Genomic DNA, 26697 nt, shown 5'->3' with positions numbered 1-26697 from the left:
ATGCTTAACCGACTGAGCCACACAGGTGCCCCCTCATTTCCTTATTTTAGTGGGAAACCTTTCTGGGTCAGCATGGCTGAGTAAAAACTATTCTTTCAATATTCTCAAATTTGTTGCTTAGGAAATCAGTCTTGACAAATAAGAAAAGTAGAAAGAGAATAGTAAAAACAAAGGCTGGGGTTTACTATTTAGAGTGACTGCTCTCTATTGACAGCATATGCATGCGACCACCAGCAGTCTGAAGGACACATTCCCTTCTAATGCACATCCCAAAGGGAATGCTCTTGGGAATACGGGAAGCCCATTAACCTTCAGGCTTTCAAAGAATCCATGAGTCAGATGCACTCTCTTTTCTCCCTAAGCATTTTCACCTTCTTCTGAAACTGACTGAAGAAAAGGATCCTGTGGACCTTGTTACCTCGAGAATCTCCTTCATCAGAACCCATGTTTGATAAATCCCAGCTGTGCCTTAGCTGTGTCCCAGGGCTCCTCTGACAAACAAGTAAAAAAGAAATTATTTGTCTCACAACCTAGTAGTAAAAAGAAACTTGTACAAATAAAACAATTCCTCTTTCACTCTAAAGAAAGGGAAGCTATGCTCTTACTTTTTTGAACAGATCTTGAGACTTTTAGTATCACCTGTTTTCCCCCCAAATCTTTTTTATCATTTTTCTCTAGCTTTGAACCTTTGAATGAACAGGGGAAGGGGGGGGGGAAGAAGCGAAGTGAAAGTCTTTGTGAGAAATGATGTAAACACATGTAAAGATAAAAGGCTCCTAAACCAGCTTTGGACACTATCTGGCAGGCTTCACCCAGGTCCCCCCGGTAGAAACGGATGACATGAACATTAGAGAGCAGCTTCCTGTTTCACTTGTTCAGCTTTGTACATAATCATCAGAGGAGAATCAGTGTCTCCCAAGATGGCAGAAATGTTGGGGAGCAGAGGCCTGAGAGGAGCTAAAAAATAAGTAATAATTTGTTGTAAGATTTAGAAAACAGTGCCACTGATTTTGTTTGTCACATTTGGCATGCTTTATCCAATGAGCATACCTATTTTCCATATATAATCCTGAGAGAAAATAGAGCTTTTCCCACTCTTAATTTTAAAAAGTTTATGTCATAGAAACTTTTATTGTTATCACCTTGTCATACTTAATGATTTAGTAGAGAGCGGGTAAGAATGTATAAGATTTACGTAACAGTTATAAGTTCTGATGGTCTAATGTATTTTTACGTTATTGCCCCACCTGGAGCTAAGTTAGGAATAAACTTAACTATCGTGGAATGATCTTACATTGTAGAATGGGTCAGTAAAGAGATGACTGGAAAGAACTGAAATTCTACTTCAAGAAGAATTTGAACTCTGTGTGTGGGGTAGGAGGTTGTCTTGGCAATGCCTAACCTTCGTTTCAGATTATTCCTTTCTCTTGGAGAGGTACTATGACCTTCATGACAAGGAAGCATTGCAACAAATGTAGAGTTTGTAAGAACTGATCATTCAAGTCTTTACCAGGCTGGTGTTTCCACTGTTGGTAGAAGTGAACCTAATTCTAGAATCACGAGGGAAAAATTGACCCAAATTAGTTGTTTTGTCTTGTCTTCCATTCTAAATTGAACTGCTGATTTGAAATGAGAAGTTTACTCTGTGCTTGGAATCCGTTTGAAGCAATTCAGCCTGCATGTATCTGAAGCATAAGTGACATCATCCCATCCAGTAAATGTGGTTTTTGAAGCTGTATCACATTTCAACACACATTCTCTTGAGTTTTATGATTTCTTAATATCTTTCTTTATATTTCTCTTGTCCAGAGTTCCTCAACCTTAGCACTATTGACATTTAGCACTGGGTAACCCTTTGCTGTGGAGAGCTGTCCTACACAGCATCTAGGGCCTCCACATATTAGATCCCAGTACCCAACCTCCATCTAGTTGTGAAAACCAAAAATGATTCCAGACATTGCCAAACGTCATCTGAGAGGTAAAATCATTGTCCCCATGTATACCACTGGTATAGATGGAAGAAAGAAAGAAAGAAAGAAAGAAAGAAAGAAAGAAAGAAGAAAGGAAGGAAGGAAGGAAGGAAGGAAGGAAGGAAGGAAAAGAAAGAAAGAAAGAAAGAAAGAAAGAAAGAAAGAAAGAAAGAAAGAAAGAAAGAAAGAAAGAAAGAAAGAAAGAAAAGTCCATGGATTGAGCCCTGGGAACCCTTCAAAGTTTAAAGATTGGGGAGGTGAAGAAAGAACTAGCAAAAGAGGATGAAAAAGAACCAGATGCCGACGTTGGGGAAGAAATAAGGGGAAATAGTGTCCCAAAACCAAGTGAAGAAGGTGTTACAGAAAAGGAGCTAACGTCTGTATCAAATGCTGCTGCTCCTTAGCCACCTGAGATGAAGACTCATCCTGAGATAAAGGCTTAACAATAAAAATGATAAAGCATAGAACAACGGAATTGCCACAAAGAGGAAAATGTACTGGATGTAACCTGTAACATACATTTTCAGATTAAAATGCAGACGATAGCCACAAGCCAAATATTTGTTGTCACAAAAGAGTGTAAAATGACAATTAGAACTTGTCACGGTGGGGATAAATTAAACAAACTAGTCGTTTCTAACAAATTGTGTATGTTACTAGAAATCCCAAGCTCTGTTGCCTACTCCGTTGTAAGGTATACACTAAATCGTATGTTACTACTAAGAGTTCAAGTACTGATATTTGGGAGTTTGTATACACATGAGTGGCTTCAGGACAATCCGAAACAATGTGACTCTCAGCCCCTTGCATTCCAAAGTGCTTTCTTGACGTAGAGGGAAGAGGCTGGCTTTGGACGTAACAAATCAAGAATAGAGAATAAAGGTTTGCCCTGTACTAGCACTTTCTATGAGTTGCAGCAGAAAAATGGCTTTAGATATTATTATTTAGGTTAATCCCTGTGGTAACGTGAATAATACTCCCCCAAAGATGTCCGTGTTTTAATCTAATCCCTGGAATTTGTGAATATGTTTTTTATCTTGTACAGCAAAAGAGACTGCAGATGTGATTAGGTTAAGGAATCGGAGATGAGATTATTCTGGACTATCTGGGTTGGCCCAGTGTAATCACATGAAGTCCTTAAAATTAGAGATCCTTTCTTTCCAGGGCGTGGGCCTGGATTATCCCTTGGACCCAAAGTAATCACAAGAATTTTTAAGACTTAAAGATCAGAGTCAGAGACAGTGATAAGGTGATAAAAGCGGAGTCAGAGTAGGCGGTGTGACCATGGAAACAGAGGTCACAACAATGCATTTTGAATATGGAGAAAGCCAAGGAATGCAGGTGGCCTCTGGATGCTGGAAAGGCAAGAAAACAGATTGCCCCCTAGAACCTCTAGAAGGAATGCAACCTGGATACACCTTGAGTTTAGTCCCATAAGACTTATTCCAGACTCCTGACCTCTGGAACTATAAAGTAATTACGTTTTTTAAGCCATTAAGTTTGTGGGAATTTGTTGCAGCAGCAATAGGAAAGCAATACAATCCAACTCAGAAAGCAAACTACCTCGTTACCAAAGTTGTCAAAGCTAATGTCTACAGGCCTTATTTTACGTCACTGAAGGACCATTCAGATTTTTTTTTTTAATTTTTTTTTTCAACGTTTATTTATTTTTGGGACAGAGAGAGACAGAGCATGAACGGGGGAGGGGCAGAGAGAGAGGGAGACACAGAATGGGAAACAGGCTCCAGGCTCTGAGCCATCAGCCCAGAGCCCGACGCGGGGCTCGAACTCACGGACCGCGAGATCGTGACCTGGCTGAAGTCGGACGCTTAACCGACTGCGCCACCCAGGCGCCCCAGGACCATTCAGATTTTGAAGGAGCATTCAGATTTTGAAGGAGCAGTGTGAATACCCCAATCAAAATCTTGCCAGCGGCATCTGGGTGGCTCAGTTAGTTAACTGACTAGATCTCAGCTGAGGTCAAGATCTCATATTGTGAGTGATTCTTTGAAAGTTTGACCCCCGCCCCCACTGCAGATCTCTGCATTGACAATGTGGCTGCCAGTGTGGATCCTGCTTGGGATTCTCTCTCTCTGTCTCTCTCTTTGCCCCTCCCCTGCTTGTGCATGCACACATGCACTCGCTCACTCGCTCTCTCTCAAAATAAATAAACTTTAAAAAAATCTTGGGATACTTGGGTGGCTCAGTCAGTTGAGCATCTGACTTCCGCTTAGGTCATGATCTCACAGCTCATGAGTTCTAGCCCTGCGTTGGGCTCTGTGCTGACAGCTCAGAGCCTGGAACCGCTTTGGATTCTGTGTCTGCCTCTCTCTCTGCCCTCCCCCATTCAGACTCTGTCTCTCTCTCAAAAATGAATACACATTAAAAAAAAATTTTTTTTTAAATCTTGCCATATTACTTTCAAGAGCAAAAGAGAGTTATTTCTTTGGTAACTGAGTGATAGGTATCTCATGGGTGAAAAAGTCTGCCATTTCCACTACCTTGCTAATAATATATTTCTTCTTGTCATTGCCAGTTTTTTCTCAGGCTTAAATTTCTTATGTAAATCTTATTTTGGTGATAAAAAAGTATCTGAGCTATACCACGAAGTCTTTATCACTTCTGGGCTATTTTCTCCCTAATCTAGAAATAGCATTTGGGACATGATTTCTCATTGCTTCTCCAACCCTCTTTCAGAATTTATACCCAGGCGAAAGCCAATGCAACAGTATATTTAATCACCCAGTAGTTAACATGAAAACATGTGGGTTGTTTTTTTTTTCCTCGAAAGTATTTTCTAGCTTCTTTACAGTTGCGTGAAGCAATGAGTATCAACTAAAACTTGATAAATATAAGGTGGTCGTATAGACTGCAACAGAAATGGGTCATCTTTCAGTTGAGATGATTAGCTCTTGAGTCTAAAGCACTCTTAAAGTTGGATATGTTTCTGCTTGTTATGAGTTGTCTGTGCAGCTGTCGTCTTGATTTTAGGTCTGGGGAAATGGTGTGTCTGACTTGGACTGACTTGTAAACGTGAAATCCGGTTTCCACTCCATTGTGAATAACTATACATGCTTTTTATAGTGTTGTTTTCACTTCTGGTTTTAGTCTGCAACTCTCAGATAAATCTGTTTTCTACAGGACATTCTTTAGGATGAAGACAGCAGGAAACAAATTTCTATACTTGACTCTAATTTTTTAAATATATTTTTTTAATATTTTATGAAATTTTTAATTTCAAATTTCTATGGCTAGCAGGCCATTAGAATAGATAACAAGATTTAAAAACAAGCAAACAGACATTGTGTAACTTCCGGTCCAAGAAAACTTTATTTTCAGGGGGAAAAAAAGTCCCTAACGCCTCATTTCTCTCTCCTAATAGCTTTTAAGGCTGTAAAAAAAAAAAAAAAAAGACTGTAAAAGGTAAAATTTGATCTGGTAACAGGGAGTCACTCACTGCGCTTACTTAATAGGAGTCATTTCAGAATTTTCGTACGCTTTCTGTATTCATCATTATATTCATTTTATTCATTATTATCATCTTAAATGGGTGAGCATTTCTTCACTGGAAATTCAGATGAAAGCTTTCTTTTTTCTTAGAACAAAGGGCATTTCTTTAAAGGAATTAGCACAATGAAAGCAAATTGCTGATGGAACCCACTTTCTGCATTCTATTTCTGCATGCTGTCTCCTATTTAGATTTCACTGTTTTGTTTTGTTTTAATGGCCAGAGTTTAATGTTTTGCCATGTTTTAATGGCCAGAGTTTAATGTTTTGCCAGTATCAGTAGCTGATAGACTGTATGAGATGGTTACTTGGCAATTCTAACTCAAAGTGACAATCAGTATCAGATAATCAGGTTGAACCATACTCTCAGCCAAAACAGAAACCATAAATGAGTTTGTCAACGCAGAGCCCATTTGTGGTTTGCTTTGAAAAGGGACATTTGTCTACCAAGACCATTGGCAAAATTTCTGTTTAGAGGTGGTAGCAAGCTTTACTCTTTCTGAGGAGATAAGAAACTCTAACCTTTTTCAAAGAAAGAGTTTAATTCTTTGTTTTTTAATCCTCAGTAATCTTTCATTCCTGACTGTGATATTGAATCTTTCTGATCAGTTGTATGAAACCATGTCTTCTAAAACAGAAAAAATATTTTATTGCATCTGTCTCAGATGCCATATTTTAGGATTGAAATTGACATTTTCTCTATAGGACAGTTGAGGACACTGAACCAGATATCGGCTTTATTGAAACAGTGCCATGGTTGGCCTAACAGTCTGCTATTGTTTGCATAGGATAGGAGAATATTCTTAAGTGAATAAAACTTGAAGGTGGTCCCATCTGATAATTCCTGTGAAGTACAGCAGTTCATTAAAGAAGTTCTTTCAGTTCACACCACTGCACCTCGGGAACTTCTGCAGCTACAGATGCCAGCAATGTAGGCTGTGGGGAACATGCCAGAGGGCATTGACCTAGAGACTAGAGTCAAACTTCAGCCACATCTGCCCACCCCCAGCCAGCTCAAAGACTTTGAGTGCTATCCATGGCCTGAACCAGCATTTCTCCATCTATCTTTCCTGGGACCACAAGTGGTAACACTGCCCCCTTCTCTCACCCCAGGCACATAATGGTACACACAGGAGTGAATCTATTTTTATTTGTTTACTTACCTATCTCTTTACTGGTTGGTTGGTTGGTTTGTTTACTTATTTATTTGAGGGTGTGAGCAGGGCCAGAGGGAGAAGGAGAAAATCTTAAGCAGGCTCCATGCTCAGCAGGAGCCAGACACAGGGCTCCATCCCACGATCCTGGGATTGTGACCTGAGCCGAAATCAAGAGTCAGAGGCTCAACAAACTGAGCCACCCAGGCACCCCTATTCTAATTTATCTAGAAAGAAGGAAGGAAAAGGAAAATTAAGCCACAAGTTCTAGGACTATACTTTATTAGTAATATTAAATTACCAACCACACACCTCACAGCTTATTGCAACCTTGAGGTGAAGATATTGTCCTTACTGCTGTGCAGTTGCTACAACTCTAGCAATCTTTAATCTGCACTTCTGAACTGACTCTCTTCCATGTGTCTCCCCACCCCCTACAGAAACATCAGGTCTACTACATTCCCAATTTAGCTCATGCCTAAGGCACTGCTTTCTTCCCACCCCAAATTCCCACTTCTTTCTGTCTACTATACAAAGCCTTACAGGGTCTACGTCAGAGTCGAACCTTCCACAGAGCATTTTCTCATCACGGCAATATCTCCTTACTCAGAATTCTTGTCACACATTGTCATCTATAACACACGTTTTCCCTGTCTTTCTAACTAGACTAGTGGAAGCAGAATTTACTCTTACACAGGGATTGGTTTATTATTATATTTTCATTCAGTGGCATACCAATCACACTGCAAATAAAAATGGTGGCAGTTCATTTAAATTGTGAAGGGATGGATGGATGGATGTCGGCCTTTTTTATAGGCAACAGAAAATATCTTAAAAAAAAAACAGGCCATTAATGAGTATCTTGCCAATTTATTAGAGAGACGACATTTTTATGGGGCTGTGTACATGATTTTAACATTTTGTAAGTAGAAAGAGCTTATTTTCAGTTGTAAAAAGAAAGCCAACAAGAATAGAAATCAAGATTTTTAAAAAGGTGACAAGGGGAAAAAATGGTATGTGAGACATATACGTACAAGCAACTTTCTGTAACAGGTCTGTTTTAAGAGAAGTGTACTTTCCTAGAAAGAGATGTGTAGCCACGTTATTGAATCCAGTTACTGAATCCATCATACTAAATATGACTCTACTTTGACCATGGCCAACTTCAACAACAGAAAACCAGAATCCCAAAAAATGGCTTTCTCATCTTTTTTTTTTTTTTTTTTTAATTAGGAGAACTTGTGATCTTTCCATTCACATCAGAGAGGAAAGCAGATTAACAAAGGGGTGTTTGCAACTCAAAGAAGCTCAGAAATCATGCATTATTTGGTTTCCTGGGTCAAACATAACTGATTAGAATAACTCCCTTTCGGGGCACCGGGGTGCCTCAGTCTGTTGAGCATCCAACTCTTAATTTCGCCTCAGGCCACGATCTTGAGAATTTCTCTCTCCCTCTCTCTCTGCCCCACTCATGCTTGCCCATGCATGTGGGCGCTCCCTCTCTCTCTCTCAAAATAAAAAACATTAAAAAAAAATAGCACCCTTTCCTTTAGTCACTCATGGCTTTGTCTTGCAATTATAAAGTCACGATTCATTTGTATACTATGGACATATTTCCTTATTATTTTCCAAATCATTCGTTGTCAGAATTTCTGGGCAGAGTTAATTCCCAGTTATAATTTACTTGTGAATAAAAACTGCTGGAAATTCCCATTATTTTCAATGTGGAAAAATGCCTGTATAAAGTGTTGGGGGAATTCTCAAGAAAATGACAGAATCCATCCCTGGCTAGAACTCCCAAGAGCACAACTTCAGGATCCCTCTCAAGAAAACTTTCCTGAGGCACCTGGATGGCTCAGTAGGTTGAGCATCCGACTTCAGCTCAGGTCATGATCTCATGGTTCATGACTTCAAGCCCCATGTTGGGCTCTGTGCTGACAGCCCAGAGCCTGGAGCTTGCTTCGGATTCTGTGTCTCCCTTTCTCTCTGCCCCTCCCCTGCTCTCATTCTCTCTCTCTCTCTCTCTCTCTCTCTCAAAAATAAATAAACATTAAAAATTTTTTTTTAAAAGAAAGAAAACCTTCCTCTATATTCTTACCAAATTATGACCACCATCGACATCCACTGAATGTCTTGTTGGCAAAAAGCTGAGCGTTATTTCCTTCTGTCTCCAGGTCTCCAATTTGTTCGTGGCTTTAAAATTACTTTCAGAATTTTGAATTGTTTGCTCATTTGAATTAGCAGCTGAACAAAGGAGGAGTCTTAAAAAGAGATGTGGCCTCACCAATTAGCATTTGTTTCTGAGTTTCAGAGTCTTAACAAGAAAATTCTGGGCTCGGTATCTGCCAAAAGCAGACGAAGTGTTCAGGTGTCCTTTTCTTTTCTCCCTCAAAGCTTTGTTTGAATTTTCACAACTCCTTGCACCTTACACGTGCACGGTAGCCACAAAAACAAGGTCACCAGGGTACAAAGGAGTTCAGGCCATCTCCCCAAGTTATTCATTAGCAATTATCCTGTGTTGAAACACTACCCACGTGAAAGTTTCACCATTTCTCAAAAGAACTCCTTTGACTCTCGGAGAAACACAGGTCAGCCAACAGAGATCCTGATGTGAGTGTTAAAGAGAGTCAAGCTAGGTCCTGGTTTCAGTGGAATATCAGGAGTTGGGGGGAAAAAAGCATTTGAATGTGTAAGGACTCTTTGATAAGTGTTATTGGGTAGAATAATAAACACAGATCACTAGCAGCTACTCTGGTAAGAACAGAAAAAAACATCTCCTAGAAATGTTTGGGACCAGGGTAGCATGATAGAGAAATCCAGCTTTCTAAGGATAATGAATAAAGCCATATTTTTTTATTAGTTATGGGCTAATTTCCATTCACATCCATGACAGAAATGGAAGGCGGAGAAAGGGTAAATACAAGCACAACAAGCTCAAAGCACTTCAGTATTTCAACTGGGTGATCTTCACTTAGTTGGTTATCTTGTAATTATAGCTACAGAAGCACCATTCTGAAAAGTAGTAAGCACCTGTAGCAAGGGGTGGTGCTAAATAATATACAATTAAGATTGGTTAAACAGGAAGCGTCCTTACCATCTGGAAATTGCTAGTTATCTGGTAACAAAACAATGTAGTGTTACCATTATACCCAGCTATGGAGGCATGCCAGAATATGAAGTGTTATTAGATTACCATTGAAGCATTAGGGAAGTCATCTGTCCCCATTAAATAGTAAGTGGGCTAGCAGGAAGTCATTATTCATCTTGATTATAATTGAAACTTTACAAAAAAAAAGCCAGAACTGAAAGGCAATTTGAATCCATTTAAACTGCCCAGTTTGCTGAAGAAAAATCTTACCTTATTCTAAGCTAAATGGAAAAATTCATAATACATTCAACTATACATGATACATTTTGATTTCTCAGTTGAAGAGGTAAGAGTTAAGGCTTCGTTAGATGGCTCCCTCTCACAGAAGCCTGAGCTTAATTCTAAATTAACCTAAAGCATTGCATATTTGAATTTCACCACAGTAGAAGATTTGTATAGTAAACAATAAGCAACTTATTTTTATTATACCATGTGACTCAGATATAACCTGGACAATTTATGTTTACTTATCTGCTTGAGCAAACTTTTGGTAGTTTTGGCCATTATACAGAATGTAGCTATGTGACCATAAGAAACTAATATCACCAGCACCCCACCCCATCCACCATTCCCTCTTCTGTAGAACAAGGAAATTGAGCTCCGTCGCTTAGGTCTCTTGCAATTCTCAAATTCTCTGAGTCCATATTGATTGACTTGGTTGCCATAGCTATAGAATTGAAGGTTTGTCAAGATATCTCTAGAAAATATGTAGAAAAGAGAATGGTTTGTGCCAGGAAGTTAGTAGTGCATTAGGACTAATTCTCATTTCATAGCTGAAGAAATATAGAGGAAAAGGTACTAAGAGAAGATTTTTGTATTTTTCTTGATTCTTCAAGGCACCTTATCTTCCCCTTAATGGCTAGAATGATAGGATCATATAAAGACATTCATTTTATTTGGTGCATAATTGCAAGTAATACATTTATTCTAACCATAATCAAAATCTGAATTAGGTTGAATGTGCAAGAGAATGATCGATAATTTAAGGAAAAGCTTTCAGGGGTATATATAGTTAATTTGTATTCTTTAGGAGGTAAACAGGGTTTGGATCAAAGTGTTCTCAGCCCCAAAAATATGACAATCGAAACACGAAGGCATGGAGAGTCCCCTTGGTCAGTTCACAGTTAAACAACATGCTACACGGTTACACAATGACCATGCAATTCAGTAGGAGGGTTTGAGGAATTCTTATGCCTAGAACACATCAGGTGTTATGTCTCTGGCACACTCTTTTCCTTCCTGAAAGTTTACCACAGGAGAATAGGGAGATCTGAGGCTACTTAACCTCTAAGCCTGTTTGCTTATCCATAAAATGAAGATAATGCTTTACCTACATTAGGGGAGATTAGGAGGATTAGAGAAAGCTTTTGGGCACTATGTATGCCCACCCCTAAGGAATCACTCCCTAAATCATACTATGAATTGTCACTCATCATTATCTTTACAATTTAGATAAGAATCTTTTTTTTTTTTAATTTTTTTTTTCAACGTTTATTTATTATTTTTGGGACAGAGAGAGACAGAGCATGAACGGGGAGGGGCAGAGAGAGAGGGAGACACAGAATCGGAAACAGGCTCCAGGCTCTGAGCCATCAGCTCAGAGCCTGACGCGGGGCTCGAACTCACGGACTGCGAGATCGTGACCTGGCTGAAGTCGGACGCTTAACCGACTGCGCCACCCAGGCGCCCCAAGAATCTTTTTTTTAATTTAGAAAAGAATATATACAATTTCATATGACTATTGCTTACATTAACTTGATAAAATTTTGTGCTTGTTTTTTAGTGAGTCTCTGCATATAAATACAGATGCTGATTAGGACTCAAAGTAATTTAATGATGTACACTTGTAAAATTCATATACATTCATGAACATTTTATCAAGTAAGTTACTACATGTCAGGTCTTGTGTTTCTAAGAGTGTTTGCAAACCTCATTTGGAAGTGGCTTATTCCACCTTAATGGGTTAATTTCTGGAATTAGTGCTTTATTGGGTGGTGTCCACCAAATAAGTAACATGTATCCATTGAAGTAGGTGTGTTGCTTGTGTAATTAATAAGATCCCTCTTTAGTTAGCAATACACAGCAGAAGTATTAGCAATTAGGGGAGAAAATATGAGGCATTTTGCAAATAATGCTCTTTAGGTTCATTCATTTTGCTTTTTGTATTATGTTTGTAACTTACTTTCAATGATTTCCCTCTTAATCTAATTGAGTGGGGAATATCCATTTTAAGAGAAATACTACTTTTTTTATACGAAGTCTGCTTAAATGTTTAAATTATTTACGAGGCCTCTGTTACTTTCTATGGAATCATAGTTCTATAGAATCCTGGGTTTGTTTTTGTTTTTGTTCTTACTGGCGTTATTAACATTACTGTTTACTTCTCCATCGTACGGTAATAAAGCAGCAGGACCTAGAGATTCTACTTCATATTGCTTGCATGCTTCTGACCGAGAGTTCCATGTAAGCCTGACTAAGGAAAAGAGAATAATGAGCCCCTGTATTTCATCATCCTTTTTGTTAATGTGATTACATCTCAGGGCCCCTGGCTGGCTCATCACTAGAGCATGTAACTTTGATCTCAGGGTCATGAGTTCAAGCCCACATTAGGTGTGGAGCCTACTTAATTTAAAAAAAAAATCTAGTTTCCACTCTCTACCTTTAATATTGTTTTGGTTTTGTTTGTTTGCTGGGATATTTTAAAGCAAACCCAAAACATGTAATTTCACCCATAAATATTAACTGCTTTTAAAATTATGACTAATAACTTTGTGATTTATATTCTGAATTTATTACAAACATCTTTTTGCAATTGCTTTGGTCAAGTAAAGGCCCCCAAAATTCTATGTATTATCTTTCACTGTAGTCTCTCAAGTCGCTTTTTAATCTAGAAGATTATTGGATTCCATACTCCTCTGACTTAGAGAAGAAATATGTTCACTTGTCTTACAGAAGGTCCCATCATTGTATTTATCCTTTATATTTCTTATGATTAGGTAGTAAAATCAGATTTTGATAGGATTCAATTTCAAGCTTTTAGGCAAGTATACTGTAGGTGGTTCTATGTTCTTTCTGTTACATTGTATGATGTCTGCCAGTTATCCTTATTATTAATGATAATATTGAAAGGTAATACCTAATCCTTTGGTGGAGAAGATTTCAGAAATCCATTTTGGGGACGCCCTAAGTTACGTAGCTTGATTTTAGTGTTTTAATTCCCTCACTGAAAAATTTTCTTTTTGCACCTTAATGTTATGTTGTTGAAATTTGTAAAGCCACAGAGCTGGAAAAGCAGATAAATCTATTCTGACATGTGTTGGTTAATCTGGATGACCTAATTGTCAAGGGAGGTTTCCACAGAAGGCTATGGAGTCAAAAAGACTAATTCTCTCTTCTGTGAAGGGGCACATTCCCAGGAATATGCGTTCAGTGCTTCCAAAGAGTGACTGGTATAAAAAATTACGAATAATTTAAACATAGATTTCTGATGAGTAAAAATAAATTGCTTAAAGATTTTCATTTCATAAGATGTTGGGGTTTTGTTTGTTATAGGAAGAAATCTTTCCTGTTTTCCGCTCTGTATGCTGCCTTTATCTTTGGTGGTCGGCACCTCATGAACAAACGGGCGAAGTTTGAACTGAGGAAGCCATTAGTGCTCTGGTCTCTGACCCTTGCAGTCTTCAGGTAGGTTTTATTTTCATTTTCCCAGTGCCGTCCATCCATTTCCTCAGACCTGGCTAAAGGAGCAATGTTTGAGCATTTTATTTTATATCACATATTTTTGATTGTTCAGTACATTGAAGGTAAAATAAAGTCATGTCCAGAGAGTAGGCCTCCATTGCAACCGACTTGCCATAATATACTCAATCTCTTCTTTTCAGGCTGTCTCGTTTCTTGTCCATACGGCTGGTGCAGTGATCCAGTTTATCTCTTAGGCCTAGAAGCAGTGTGTCAATTCCATTACTTGTGTTGCTTAAATATAGATGAAGCGCTAAATGCAAAGCCACACCGGTGTTGGTGTGTGGCAAAGTAGGGTTTGAATGTGCTGGGTACGCCAGGGCCCGATCGCCCTGACCTGAGGCTGCCGGGCGACCCCACCCGAAGCGTCTTTAAACCTCCACGTCGGGACTCCCTAGGTACCCGGACAGTAGGGGTGAGCGAGGCGGGGGACGGGGGCCACACGGCCGCCGCCTTGATGTGGTCCCCGACCACGGCTGAGCCCGCAGGGTCAGGGTGCAAGCCCCGATGCTTCCAGACGGTGATGGAGGCCCACCAGACGCTGCCCACGGGCCCCGCCATCATGCCCACCCCTCGCCCCTGTCCCGTCCCTCCAGGTCACCAGGGCTGACCACCCCTCCCCCCCCCCCCAACCAACTAATATGTAATCAAACAATAGCACTCAGACACATGGCTAGATACTGGACACCTGTCTATGTTAGTATTGCTAGACCAGAGAACGCTTTTGCTCTGCATCCCCAAAAGCACTGTTCACCCCCCATTGCCTGAGCTGACCAACTGGCTTATGTTTAGCTAACTCGTTGTCACTTTGTATTGGCTAGAAGTCCTCCTAGAGGCTGTCAGGGCCAGGTCTATCTCTCCAGGTGCAGCTGCCAGCCAACATTCAGACACACTCCTGGAAGCTTGAAGGAGCTTTTCTAGTTTTATGATATTTGGTGATCTAAGCATTCACAAGACTAATTAGCATACAGCTGGTGTCCAAACAAGTGCCAGAAAATACCTATAGTGCTAACAAAGGTACCTGTTTTTTGTGTGTGTTTTGCTTGTCAGAACCCACAAGTGTATAACTAGGCTTGGGGTAAGGGGGAGTGTGGGGGGGGGGGTAGATGTAGATATATTGTAATGAGAACTATTTTAATATTTCTGAATAATCATTTTTATTTTTTCGTACTACATATTAACTGTTCTACCACTAAGCAGAAATAGGAAACCTCATTACTTACTTAAGCCTTATTAAAAGTGATCAGACAGGAAGAGGATTTTCATAAACTCTGATGATCATACATTTCCATTATGTCAGAACCCTGCATCCAAACGCTCATTTACTTGCTACTACTGACTATACTCTAATTTGGTGCCTTTTGTAAGTTCTGCAGGTGAAGTGCTCATGATGTGGATCTGTCATTAAAAAATTCTTCCATTTCAATCTGTATTAGGACATGATTCTCTATAATACAAAGCAGTGTTTTCATTTTTATTCGCATCTGAGGTTCACAGAACATGCCTCTACTGAAGTATTTTGATATTTGAGGAAAAAGTTCTTTTTTTTAAACGTTTATTTATTCTTAAGAGAGCCCAAGCAGGGGAGGGGCAGAGAGAGGGGGACAGAGAATCCCAAGCGGGCTCTGCACTGACAGCAGCAAGCCCGATGTGGGGCTCAAATTCATGAACCCCGAGACCATGACCTGAGCCAAAGTCAGATGCTCAACCAACTGAGCCACCCAAGCACCCAGAGGAAAAAGTTATCTTTATCCTAAGGATGCTTTCAGCATTTTTTACAGAATTTTCAACAAAAGGCTTTATCTTTTGTTTTTTAAAATCTTGAACACATATGAGCAGAGTATAAGGAAACCCATGCACCAGTTACCTTGTTTAAACAATTATCACCGATGGGTTAATACTCTTTCGTCTACGTTCTACCAACTTTCCTCTGTCCCCCAAATTATCTGGAAATAATACAAACTGAAATATTTCTGAATGAAATGGTGCCACTTCTAAAAGTTAAGTACTCATAAGTTAAGTAACCTAAATTAGTAATAATTCTTTATCCTTCAGGGTTCAGATTTTCCCAGTTGAAAAAAATTTTTTTCTTCAATTTGTTTTTAAGAATCTGGATCAAAATTAGATCCATATGTTTCCTTTGGATGTTTCTTTTTACTTACAGGTTTCTATTTTCCTCCCTCCTCAGCCCTCCCCAAACTCCCAATTCCCCATCCATCTTTTGAAGACAGCACATCATTCGCCCCTTACAGTTTCCCCCAGACTCACTGATTTTCCTGATGGTGTTCTTCTGTCCCCTGTATTCTTCGTTAGTTGGTAGTTAGATCTAGAAGTTTGATTATATTCAGGTGTAACATTTGACAAGACTTTCTATAAGAAGAAATTTGCCTTTATCAACTATCCAGTTATCCTAAAGTATATACAGTTATTACCGCATAGGCAGAGCAAGTGCTTGATTCTTTGGCCATATTTAACAGCTTCACAAAAGAAAATAATTTGAGGCGCCTGCTTGGCTCAGTTGGTTAAACATCCAAGTCTTGACTTCAGCTCATGATCTCACAGTTCAGGTCATGATCTCACAGTTCCGCTGAAGTGTGGAGCCTGCTTGGGATTTTCTCTCTCCCTCTCTCTGCCCCTCCCCTGCTTGAGAGTACTCTCTCTCTCTCTCTCTCTCTCTCTCAAAATAAATAAATAAACTTAAAAAAAATTTGGTTACCCAGCATGTAAATAATAATTTTTTTCTTAAGTATCATTATGCACTCATGGATTTCTACTTTATGTGTCAATGATTTTTAGATGAATTTGATTTGGGTATATTTTAGTTCATTGCTATTATTCTTTTTGATGCTAAATTATCGATCTTTGGTCACGGTGAGTCTCATCAAGTTGGCTCCTGAATCCTTTCACATGCACTGAGTAGTGCTCATAGCTTGATTTGTGTGTGTGTGGTGGGGGTGGGGATGGTGACAAGATGTTCTAGGCCAGGCATATTGTATATTTCTTATCTGGAAATGCGATTAGTCATTTCTCCTTGGAGCCCTAGTTCCTTTGGGGTAAGGAAGATAGTATTTACAAACTGGTGAGTTGTGGTGGTGATTGTTCATGCCAAGGTAGTTCTTATTTCTAGGCCTTTCAGAGGCCAGAAATAGAATTTTTTTTTCAAGAGATGTATTCAGAGTTAGTACTAATACTTCTAATTCATATTTACCACTAGTTTTTACTTAATTTCTTTTTTTAAATTTTTTTAATGTTTATTTATTTTTGAGATAGAGACAGAGCACAAGCGGGGGAGAGGCAGAGAGAGAGGGAGACGCAGAATATGAAGCAGGCTCCAGGCTCCAAGCTGTCAGTCCCAGAGCCTGATGCAGAGCTCGAACCCATGAACTGCGAGATCATGACCGGAGCTGAAGTCGGACACCCAACCGACTGAGCCACCTAGGCGCCCCTCGTTTACTTTCTTATATCTCCTTCCTCTCATGCCAAAATCCAAATCCCAATGTCAGCCACTAACTATTTATTTATTTTTATCCTACAACGCATGTGCAACAGCTGTTAACAGTACCTTATCTTTTTTAGATTGACAAATTCTTCTTGTTTTCTCTTCTGTTTCTTTAATTCTTTTAGTTACTTTCTCTGGAGCCATATTTTGCAAAAAAATTTAAAAAGCAGGACTACATAGAGTTAAAGCATTGACAATTGAGGATCCTGTAAAAATTATAATATTCTAATAGGAATTTGGAAAACACTGACAATAGAATTCTATTGTTCTATTAACTGAACCTGGTTCCATGTTAGAAAGAGTATATTGAAGTTCCTCTGTGCCTAAAGAATTCTGGTCAATGACACATTGGAAGAAAATATTAAATACAGAATGATATATTTCTTACATAATGTTTACGTAAATTTTACTCCTAGACACAAAATACCTATATATTGTTTATTAATACATTTGAGTATTTCTAAAAGTATCTAAAAAGGTAGTAGAAAAAACGTATTCAATTTTATATCTGGAAAAACAGAGGAGACATGATTTTATTAAATGCCTCGTATTTCTAGAAAATAAAACAAAAAATTTCATTGCTGGTAGAGCGTAGTTCTAGGGGACTGGCAGTTTAGAAATAAAAAGGATTTGGGGCACCTGCGTGGCTCAGTCAGTTAAGCGTCTGACTCTTGATTTTGGCTCAGGTCATGATCTCATGGTGCATGAGATCACGCCCTGTGTCAGGCCCTGCTCTGACTGCACGGAGCCTGCTTGGGATTGTCTCTCTCTGGCCCTACCCACTCAGACTTTCTCTCTCAACATAAATCAACATTAAAAAAATAATAATAATAAGGAGATAAAGTTTTTTCTGTGATGTGTTATCTTGTTTGCTTGTCTGCATTTAGAACATTATTCAATATATATGCACATGATCTCATACCCAATTCTAGAGAATCTTAAGAATACTTGCTACCTTTATTTGGAATGGAGTTGATATAAACCTTCAAAAGATGCTTTTGGCTCAGAGATGTTTTGGTGAAAGTTAGTAAGAATTTCTCTATTTTGGCCAGATAGGATAACTTCATTATTATTTATAAGCATATGTTTTCAGAGAAAATTTTTGAATGGCTTTTACCTTACTATATAAGTCACAAATTTTCAAGTCTATGTGTCAATAGAGCCTAATAGAGAAGTTAAAAATTCCTTGCTCAGGAGACATTCTGGTATTAGGTAACCTGGATCTACTCTACTTCCCTGCTCTTTGCCATTACAGGATAAGATATTATCTATTTGGAAAAAGAAAGAAAGAGAACCCAAATTTTCAGTTAGAGAAATTATAAATGGAAGGAGGGGAGAAACAGTAAGTTTTTTGTTTTTGTTTTTTTGAAAAATCATTGAAAATGTGATTGTTTTGAGTATTTTGCTGTTGAAGAATAATTTCTTTTCCACAACTTCTCAAGCTTACCCCTTAGCTTTTTATAGTAGCCAGAGGTTCAACTATGACTAATTTCCAGAGGCCACACACTGTTTACTCAAGAACTGAGACAACAGAGATGAGAATTAATTTGGACATCCAGAGTACTTAAGCAAAAACAAACAAGCAAATAAAACCCTGTCTTCATACCAGTCTATTTCAGAAAGTGGTGTGGGGTTTTCCATAGTTTGGCAAGAATCACCTATAGAGCATTTTGTTTTTTGTTTTTGAAAGAGAGCAAGCCAGGGAGAGGGACAGGGGGGGGGGGGGAGAGAGAGAGAGAGAGAGAGAGAGAGAGAGAGAGAGAGAGAGAGAGAGAGAGAATCTCAAGCAGGCTCCGTGCTCATCATGGAGCCCAACGCAGGGCTTGATCCCACCACCCTAGGATCATGATCTGAGCCAAAATTGAGAGTTCTCCGCTCAACCAACTAAGCCACCCAGGCGCCCCAAACTATAGAATATTTTTCTTCTATCTCTTTCCTTTGGGATACTCACTGAATATGTGACACTAGCCTTCATACAGGCCATGTAGCATTTAATTTTAATTTTTAATTATTTTTTTAATGTCTGTTTATTGTGAGAGAGAGCACACGTGCTCACATGTGCACAAATAGGGAAGGGGCAGAGATAAAGGGAGACAGAGAATCCCAAGCAGGCTCCCTGCTGTCAGCACAGAGCCCGACACGGGGCTGCACCCAAGAACCATGAAATCATGACCTGAGCTGAAATCAAGAGTCTGACACTCAACCAACTGAGCCCCTATTTAATTTATTGAAAGCTGTCATAAGTTTTGATGGAGTCAATAGAATATGATCATGACTGAGCTTTCACCAGGTCTGCAATGTATTCATTTTATTTGATAATAATGTCTCCGAGGTTTTCTTGGCAGTTTCTCCCCATTACCTACACCCTGCAGACCCTGTTCAGATTCAAACCATGAGCTTCTGGTATCAGTCTTTAGGAATATGACTGGGATGATGACACAGTGCCCTACTACATCTAGCCTACCTTCCACCCAACCTAAGGATAAGCACTTCCTTATTTTAATGAGATAATTCTATGTGGCGGTTGGCTCTAGCTATCTGAACATTTCCTTGGGATAAATACTGAGAAAAATTCTGGTACTTTGAATTAGTAGATCCTTTGGATGAGATTGTGTCTCATGACAAAAATCCTCAAACACTTCAAGGTGCCTATGATCCATTCTTCTCTGACCCTGCTGAGTCATTAAATTATGTTGCTATGATACCTCAGCCGCCTGACTACTGTTGCTTTGTAAAGGATTTTCGACGTATTTATTTAATGACTTCAAACCCTTCCAGATTTTTAATTTTTTTAAAAATTTTTAAATTAAAAAAAAATTTTTTTTCTTTTTTTTTTAATAACTTGTCACGACTTTTTTTTTTTAATTTTTTTTTAACGTTTATTTATTTTTGAGACAGGGAGAGACAGCATGAGCGGGGGAGGGGCAGAGAGAGAGGGAGACACAGAATCTGAAACAGGCTCCAGGCTCTGAGCTGTCAGCACAGACCCCAATGCGGGGCTCGAACTCACGGACCGCGAGATCACGACCTGAGCCGAAGTCGGATGCTTAACCGACGGAGCCACCCAGGCGCCCCCCCCCAAAAAAATTTTTTTTTAATGTTTATTTATTTTTAAGAGAGAGAGACAGAACATGAGTGAGGGAGGGGCAGAGACAGAGAGGGAGACACAGAATCTGAAGCAGGCTTCAGGGTGTCCACACAGAGCCCAACACGGGGGTCAAACCCACGAACCGTGAAATCATGACCTGAGCCGAAGTTGGGTGCTTAACTGACTGAGCCACTCAGGTGCCCCGGAATCCTTCGAGATTGGGTAGAGATGTGTGTGATTCTGATTCAGGCAGCTTTTGCCAGGATCTATCTGGCAGTGTTTCCTTCTCGTTGGTAGCATAAGGAGTTCCAAGGAGCCTTCCAGGTCTCTGACCCAGAACAGGGTCAAAGCAAGGTGTCTAGTCATTGTACATCAGAATAAGATGTACTGCGTATTTATAGATGCCAGTATCACACTTGCTTCAGATTTGCTTACTCATGTTTCCCAGTGATTCAGTCTGGCCTCAATTGTTTTATGCTTCCTGACAAAATCAGATGTTCTATACTTTGCAAGTTTGACTCCTCGCCTTGTTATTAGCTGGAAGTTTTTTCCCTTTGAAACTCATTTTTATTTCCTGGCCTTATTTTAATTTTTATTAAATTTCAGTGTTGGCTTAAGTATAAAATATATTCCAGCTGAATAGAAAAGTATTCTTTAGTGAGATTTCCAAGAATAAAGTGCTTAAATATAGTACAGGAAACATTCAGAAAAGTATGTTTAACAGTGCAAAGCAGCAGATGAATGGTATTTAATTAAATCTACTTGTGATTTTCATACACACACATAAGTGTTTAATATCTGGAGAACTATTAGCAATTGTTAAGGCAACAAATATATAATAAGACCAATGGAAACTATTCAGATGAGTAAATTATGGCATCTAAAATACTTGTTGGAGGGGCGCCTGGGTGGCGCAGTCGGTTAAGCGTCCAACTTCAGCCAGGTCACGATCTCGCGGTCCGTGAGTTCGAGCCCCGCGTCGGGCTCTGGGCTGATGGCTCAGAGCCTGGAGCCTGTTTCCGATTCTGTGTCTCCCTCTCTCTCTGCCCCTCCCCCGTTCATGCTCTGTCTCTCTCTGTCCCAAAAATAAATAAACGTTGAAAAAAAATAAAAAATAAAATACTTGTTGGAAAAAAATAAAATAAAATAAATAAATAAAAATAAAAATCTTGTTGGGGCACCTGGGTGGCTCAGTTGGTTAAGCATCCTACTCTTGGTTTTAGCTCAGGTCATGATCAGGGTCAGGGGATTGAGCACCATGTCAAGCTCTGAGCTGGGTGGGCAGCCTGATTAAGATTCTCTGTCTCCCTCTCTCTCTGCCCCTATCCTATGCTCAGGCATGTGCACATTCTCTCTCTCAAAAATTAATAAGTAAATAAATAAAAATAAAAAATGTGTTGAAGGGGAAAATAAATCATTGACCTGTAAAATGAGGAAACAAAGAAAATGACAAATTTTGGAACAACTTAATCAATTTTTTCTCAAGCACCTCTTGTCTAGTATTTTGTTCTGTGGTTGCCAAAAGCGTTCCCTCTTGATCTACAAAGAAAACTTTACAAAGAATGATTCTACTGATAGTAATTATAAAAATGAAATGGATACATGAGCTATAAATGCTATAGGAGGAAATCTCTATTGCATTGATAGCAGGTTATAAATTTTACAGTTTTAAATGTAGCACCAAGGGGGGCAGAATTAACAAAGGAAACGATACCTCTAGAAAGCATATGCTGAGTAGTTATAGAAAGAAAGAAAAAGAAAGAAAGAAAGAAAGAGAAAAAGAAAGAAAGAAAAGAAAAGCAAGCTGCTGAATGAATAATCATGGGAATGTGATACCATTTATGAAAAGTTTCAGAACCCATAAATGAACACTACATTTTATTTATTAACATATATGCAGTAAAAGCATAAAAATAACTTTTGAAGGTTCACGCTATCTCTGTTTCTGAGGAGGCAGAGAGAATGACCAGATCAGAGAGGGTCCAATGGAGTCTTCAACTCTTTTTTTGTAAGATTTTATGTCATTACAAGTAAGTCAAACATGAAAAAGATAATTGTGTTTGACACAAAGTATAGATGGCAATTTTTTTTAAGTTGAAAGCAAATAATGAAAAAAATCTACTTTTCAAAAGAAAAGCTAGCAATTGTACTTAGAGGATTCTGGTGAAATGCTTGTGTACGTGAAATAAAACAAGGTAAGGACGCTTGGGTGGCTCCGTGGTTGAGCATTCAACTTGATTTCCACTCAGGTCATGACTCCAGGGTTGTGGAATCAAGCCCCAGGTCAGGTTTCCTGCTGAGCATGGGGCCTGCTTAAGATTCTCTCTCCCTCTGCCCCTCTTTCACTTGTGCACTCTCTCTCTCTAAAATTAAATCAATCAATCAATGTTATGGCAAAATACAAATTTTGCCCTATTGATCCTCATACTTCCCCTCCCTCCATAATGGCAAATGTATAGTTAGAATTATGAATATTTCGTGTTTTCTGTTTTCTGATAACAGTCCTCAGTTAAGAGTGTCCTTTCAGTTATGGCTGAAGGATAATTTTAGGACCTTTCTTTTCTGAACATTTGTTGTTGGACTCTTGACTATCTAGTGTTTCTATCTTGTATAAAGATATATGGTCTGATAGACAACATGTAGACAGATGGAAGTCAGATATTGGTCACTTAAACATTTGTTCATCTCATGTTGTCAAAAGGCTTTCTTTTTACATATAGTCTATTTGAGACTGTAAAATATATGTATATATGACATATATATGACATGTATATATACATATATATATATATATACACTTTGTGCATTTTTTTGTCTCTGGATTTTGTGCCATTTTATCAAGGGACCACACCACAGAAATATTCTGCTTCTGATGCCATATTTATAAATTATAGCTTCTGTCTCATTTTTTAAACTATATCTAATAGATGTATAGAAAAATCTTATTTTCTGAAGGCAGGGGGTATAAAAGGTTTTTTTGCAGAATCAAATCGATTTTTCTCAAAAGTAAATTGTTTATTGATACGGAAAACAACAGAGACTGGAAGTAACACGATAACCAAATAACCAGATGACATGGTTGTTTCAAAGGTCAGGGCAAAGCAATGACAGCAAAACACATTCTGTTTCCCTTCGCATCAAGAGAAATGTGAAGCATCTACATAGAATAAAAAATCCAATAAATTATTAAGGCAAGAAGCCTAACAAACAGTGAGGGCAAAATATTCCAGTGCCATAAGAAAAATAATCCCTACATTTACTCAGTACTTCCAGACTTGGTTTCCTTGCCTGATGAAAGGCACCGTGTTTTCATAAATGAAGGTGACAATGTCTAGGCTGAAAGACAGTGGCATTCTTTAGCATTTTGAGATGTACTTGAGTCCCTTTCCACCTGAGAGCTGCCAGAATACCCTCCACGGTACTACTCCGTATGAGTTTCAATTTTGTTATTCTGTTCAACAATTTTGCTACAGAGGAACTAGCAAACAAATCACCGCTACAGGATAAAAAGAGCTCTTTTCCTGCCTGCTCCTCTCCAGCATGTGTGTGTGCATCATTCACACACACACACACACACACACACACACACACACACGCATGCACACTCTTTTCCGCATGCTGTCAGCTTCTTGGGAATGTCATGCCATCCCCCTGTTTTCAGATACAGCATTTCAGTAAAATGCTACTTCAGCTGAGACCTTACATCAAGTTCCAGGGCCAACAAAGAGTTATCTGTGATTCTCCCCTCTGCACTTCATTAGTTCTTCCAGAAGCATCAGTAGTGGATAACAGAGAGGAGTTACAGGGCATAGGCTATTTCACTGGTATTGTGTTTTTCTTTCGATGTTTAAAACTGGATTCTTTGCCAGAATAGACTGTAGCCTCAAATTACAATGAAGTGACAGTAATTGAATCACTTGACTCCTTTGGAAAAACCAAGAGCAATAATAAAGATAAGGAAAGGGCAACTCTCCATCCTTTAACAGTAAGATAGAGCTTATAAACAGATCTACACATCCTCGCTTGGTCTGGACAGTCTTAGCTCTATGCCCATTGTCCCAGTGTAATTATTAATAGCTCCCCTCTCACTCTCAGAATGTCCTAATTTGAATGGTAAAAGAAATAGCTATTCTATTTATACCCACTGAGACATTGTGTTGGCTCAATGAAACAGAAAAAGGAAAAAAATACCCATGATCATTTGCCAACTTAGCCCTCACAAGTTTTTCTTTTTAGCATTGCCTCTCACCTGAAACTTGCTCCCCTGCCAGTAACATTCCCAAATGTTTGACATAGCATCACTCAAATTTAAAATATTCAAGCCAGATCCCTTTTGTTGATCCCATAAAATATCTCAAAATTTGTCACTATTTTATTAGCAAACATCTTTAAGTCATTCGAAATACACAAATAACTCTTTTAACCAGTCACTGGGTTGTATAATTACTCTCCAATAATTAGAGTAGCATCTACACCACTCCATCCCCACACTGGACACTCCAGTCATGACCTTTATCACTTCCCTTAAGTTATTTGCCACCATTAATTCCTACCTCCCACGTGTTTTCTCTATCCAAGCAACTCGACATACCATACCATTTTCCTGTAGAAATCTTAATTGAAACTCCTTTGCCTATAGGTTTAAACTTCAGTCTGTCCATAAAACAATTGTAATCTTACCTTGAACCACCTTTCACCACTGCCCTATACAGATTTTCCACCCAAGCCAACATGGGTTTGTTTATTGCCTGCAAAACACACTTGCCCATCCTAACTTCATGTCCTTGAATACACCACACCTCCCTCTCTTTCTCCATTTTCCCTCCATTTTTTCCCTTAAATATTAGCCATCGCTTTGACCTAGCTTAGAATGCCATCTCTATAAAGGCATATATCATTTGAGCACGTACCTCCGTTTCTACCAAACTTGTTATGTATCATTTAACCAGAACATATGCTGCCTTACCCATGTGATTCCTGGTAAGCTCTATGAGTTCTTGAGGCCAAATTGTGTCTCGCTGTTCCTGGAACACCTTGGCATACACAAAGTTTCTGAATTAATGAATAAAAATCTGACATTTGGCCACTCCTCCAGTCACATGTGATCGGCATTTTCAGTCATGTTCACTTGTTCACCCTTCGTATTTCTTGTGGTCAACTTCCTCAGACACACCCAGTCCAGTTTTTATTTGCTATCTTAAGGCTTCATCTGTGACACTATACACATGCTTTAAGAAATCTGCAAAAGAAGGGGCGTCTGGGTGGCTCAGTGGGTTGGGCGTCCGACTTCGGCTCAGGTCACGATCTCACGGTCCGTGAGTTCGAGCCCCGCGTCGGGCTCTGGGCTGACGGCTCAGAGCCTGGAGCCTGCTTCCGATTCTGTGTCTCCCTCTCTCTCTGCTCCTCCCCCGTTCATGCTCTGTCTCTCTCCGTCTCAAAAATAAATAAACGTTAAAAAAAATTAAAAAAAAAAAGAAATCTGCAAAAGACAAGATACAGTAAGTGTTGGCAAGGATGCAGAGAAAAGGGAATCCTTGTGCACTGTTGGTGGCAATGTAAATTGATGTAGCCACTATGGAAAACAGAATGGTGGGTTCTCAAAAAAATGAAGATAGAACTACCAAATGATACAGAAATTTTACTTCTGGGTATTTATCTGGAGGAAACAAAAACACTAACTTGAAAGGATACATGCACCCCTGTGTTCATTGCAGCATTATTTAGAATAGCCAAGGCATGGAAGCAACTTAAGTGCCCATCGATGGATGAATGAGTAGAGAAAAAAACATATAGTGATATATATATAGTGGAATATTGTTCATTCATAAAAAAAGAATAAAATCGGGGGTGACTGGGTGGCTCAGTCAGTTAAGCGTCCATCTTCAGCTCAGGTCATGATCTCATGGTTCCTGGGTTTGAGCCCCGAGTCTGCCTCTGTGCTGACAGCTCAGAACTGGGAGCCTGCTTTGGATTTTGTCTCTCTCTCTCTCTCTCTCTCTGTCTCTCTCTGTCTCTCTCTGTCTCTCTCTGCCCCTCCCCCACTCTCTCTCGAAAATAAACTTTAAAAAAAAAATTTTTTTTAAGGAATAAAATCTTGCCACTCGTGACAATATGGATGGACCTTGAGAACATTATACCAAGTGACAATGAGCCAGACAGAGAAAGACAAATACTGTATAATCTCACATACATGTGGAATCTTAAAACAAAAAAACTGCAAACTCATAGAGAACAGATTGATGGTTGCCAGAGACAGGAGGTAGAAGGTGGGCAATAGGACCAAAAAGGTACAAACTGCCAGTTATAAAATAAGTACAGCATGTGGATGTAATGTACAGCATGGTTACTATAATAAATAATACTCTATTGTATATTTGACAGGTGCTAAGAGTAAATTTTGAAAGCTCTCAGCACAAGAACAAAAATTATAACTGTGTTGATGGATATTGACTAGAATTATTGTGGTAATCATTTCATAATATATACAAATATTGAATTATTAGGTTGCACACCTGAAACTAATATAATGCTGTATGTCAATTACATCTCAATTGTTAAAAAAAGAAACCTGAGATTGCTGTCATGTAATTGCA

The 26697-nt window shown here is 39.0% G+C and overlaps 1 protein-coding gene across 1 annotated transcript in view; it reads left to right on the top strand.

Annotated features, from left to right (window-relative positions):
• Nucleotides 1-26697, top strand: part of ELOVL6 (ELOVL fatty acid elongase 6) — a 143888-nt gene that overhangs the window by 76890 nt on the left and 40301 nt on the right. Inside the window, exon 3 of the mRNA XM_047091365.1 lies at nt 13332-13463. Within this exon, the coding sequence (XP_046947321.1) occupies nt 13332-13463 (132 nt within the window). The remainder of the gene's footprint in view (nt 1-13331; nt 13464-26697) is intronic.

The sequence above is a fragment of the Lynx rufus genome, unplaced genomic scaffold (genome assembly GCF_022079265.1).
Source record: "Lynx rufus isolate CCGP_SWC_20201006 ecotype Redwood Valley unplaced genomic scaffold, mLynRuf1.p SCAF_3, whole genome shotgun sequence".
Lineage (NCBI taxonomy): Eukaryota > Metazoa > Chordata > Mammalia > Carnivora > Felidae > Lynx > Lynx rufus.
Note: the sequence above shows the minus strand (reverse complement) of the source record. Positions and strands in the feature narration are given on the sequence as shown.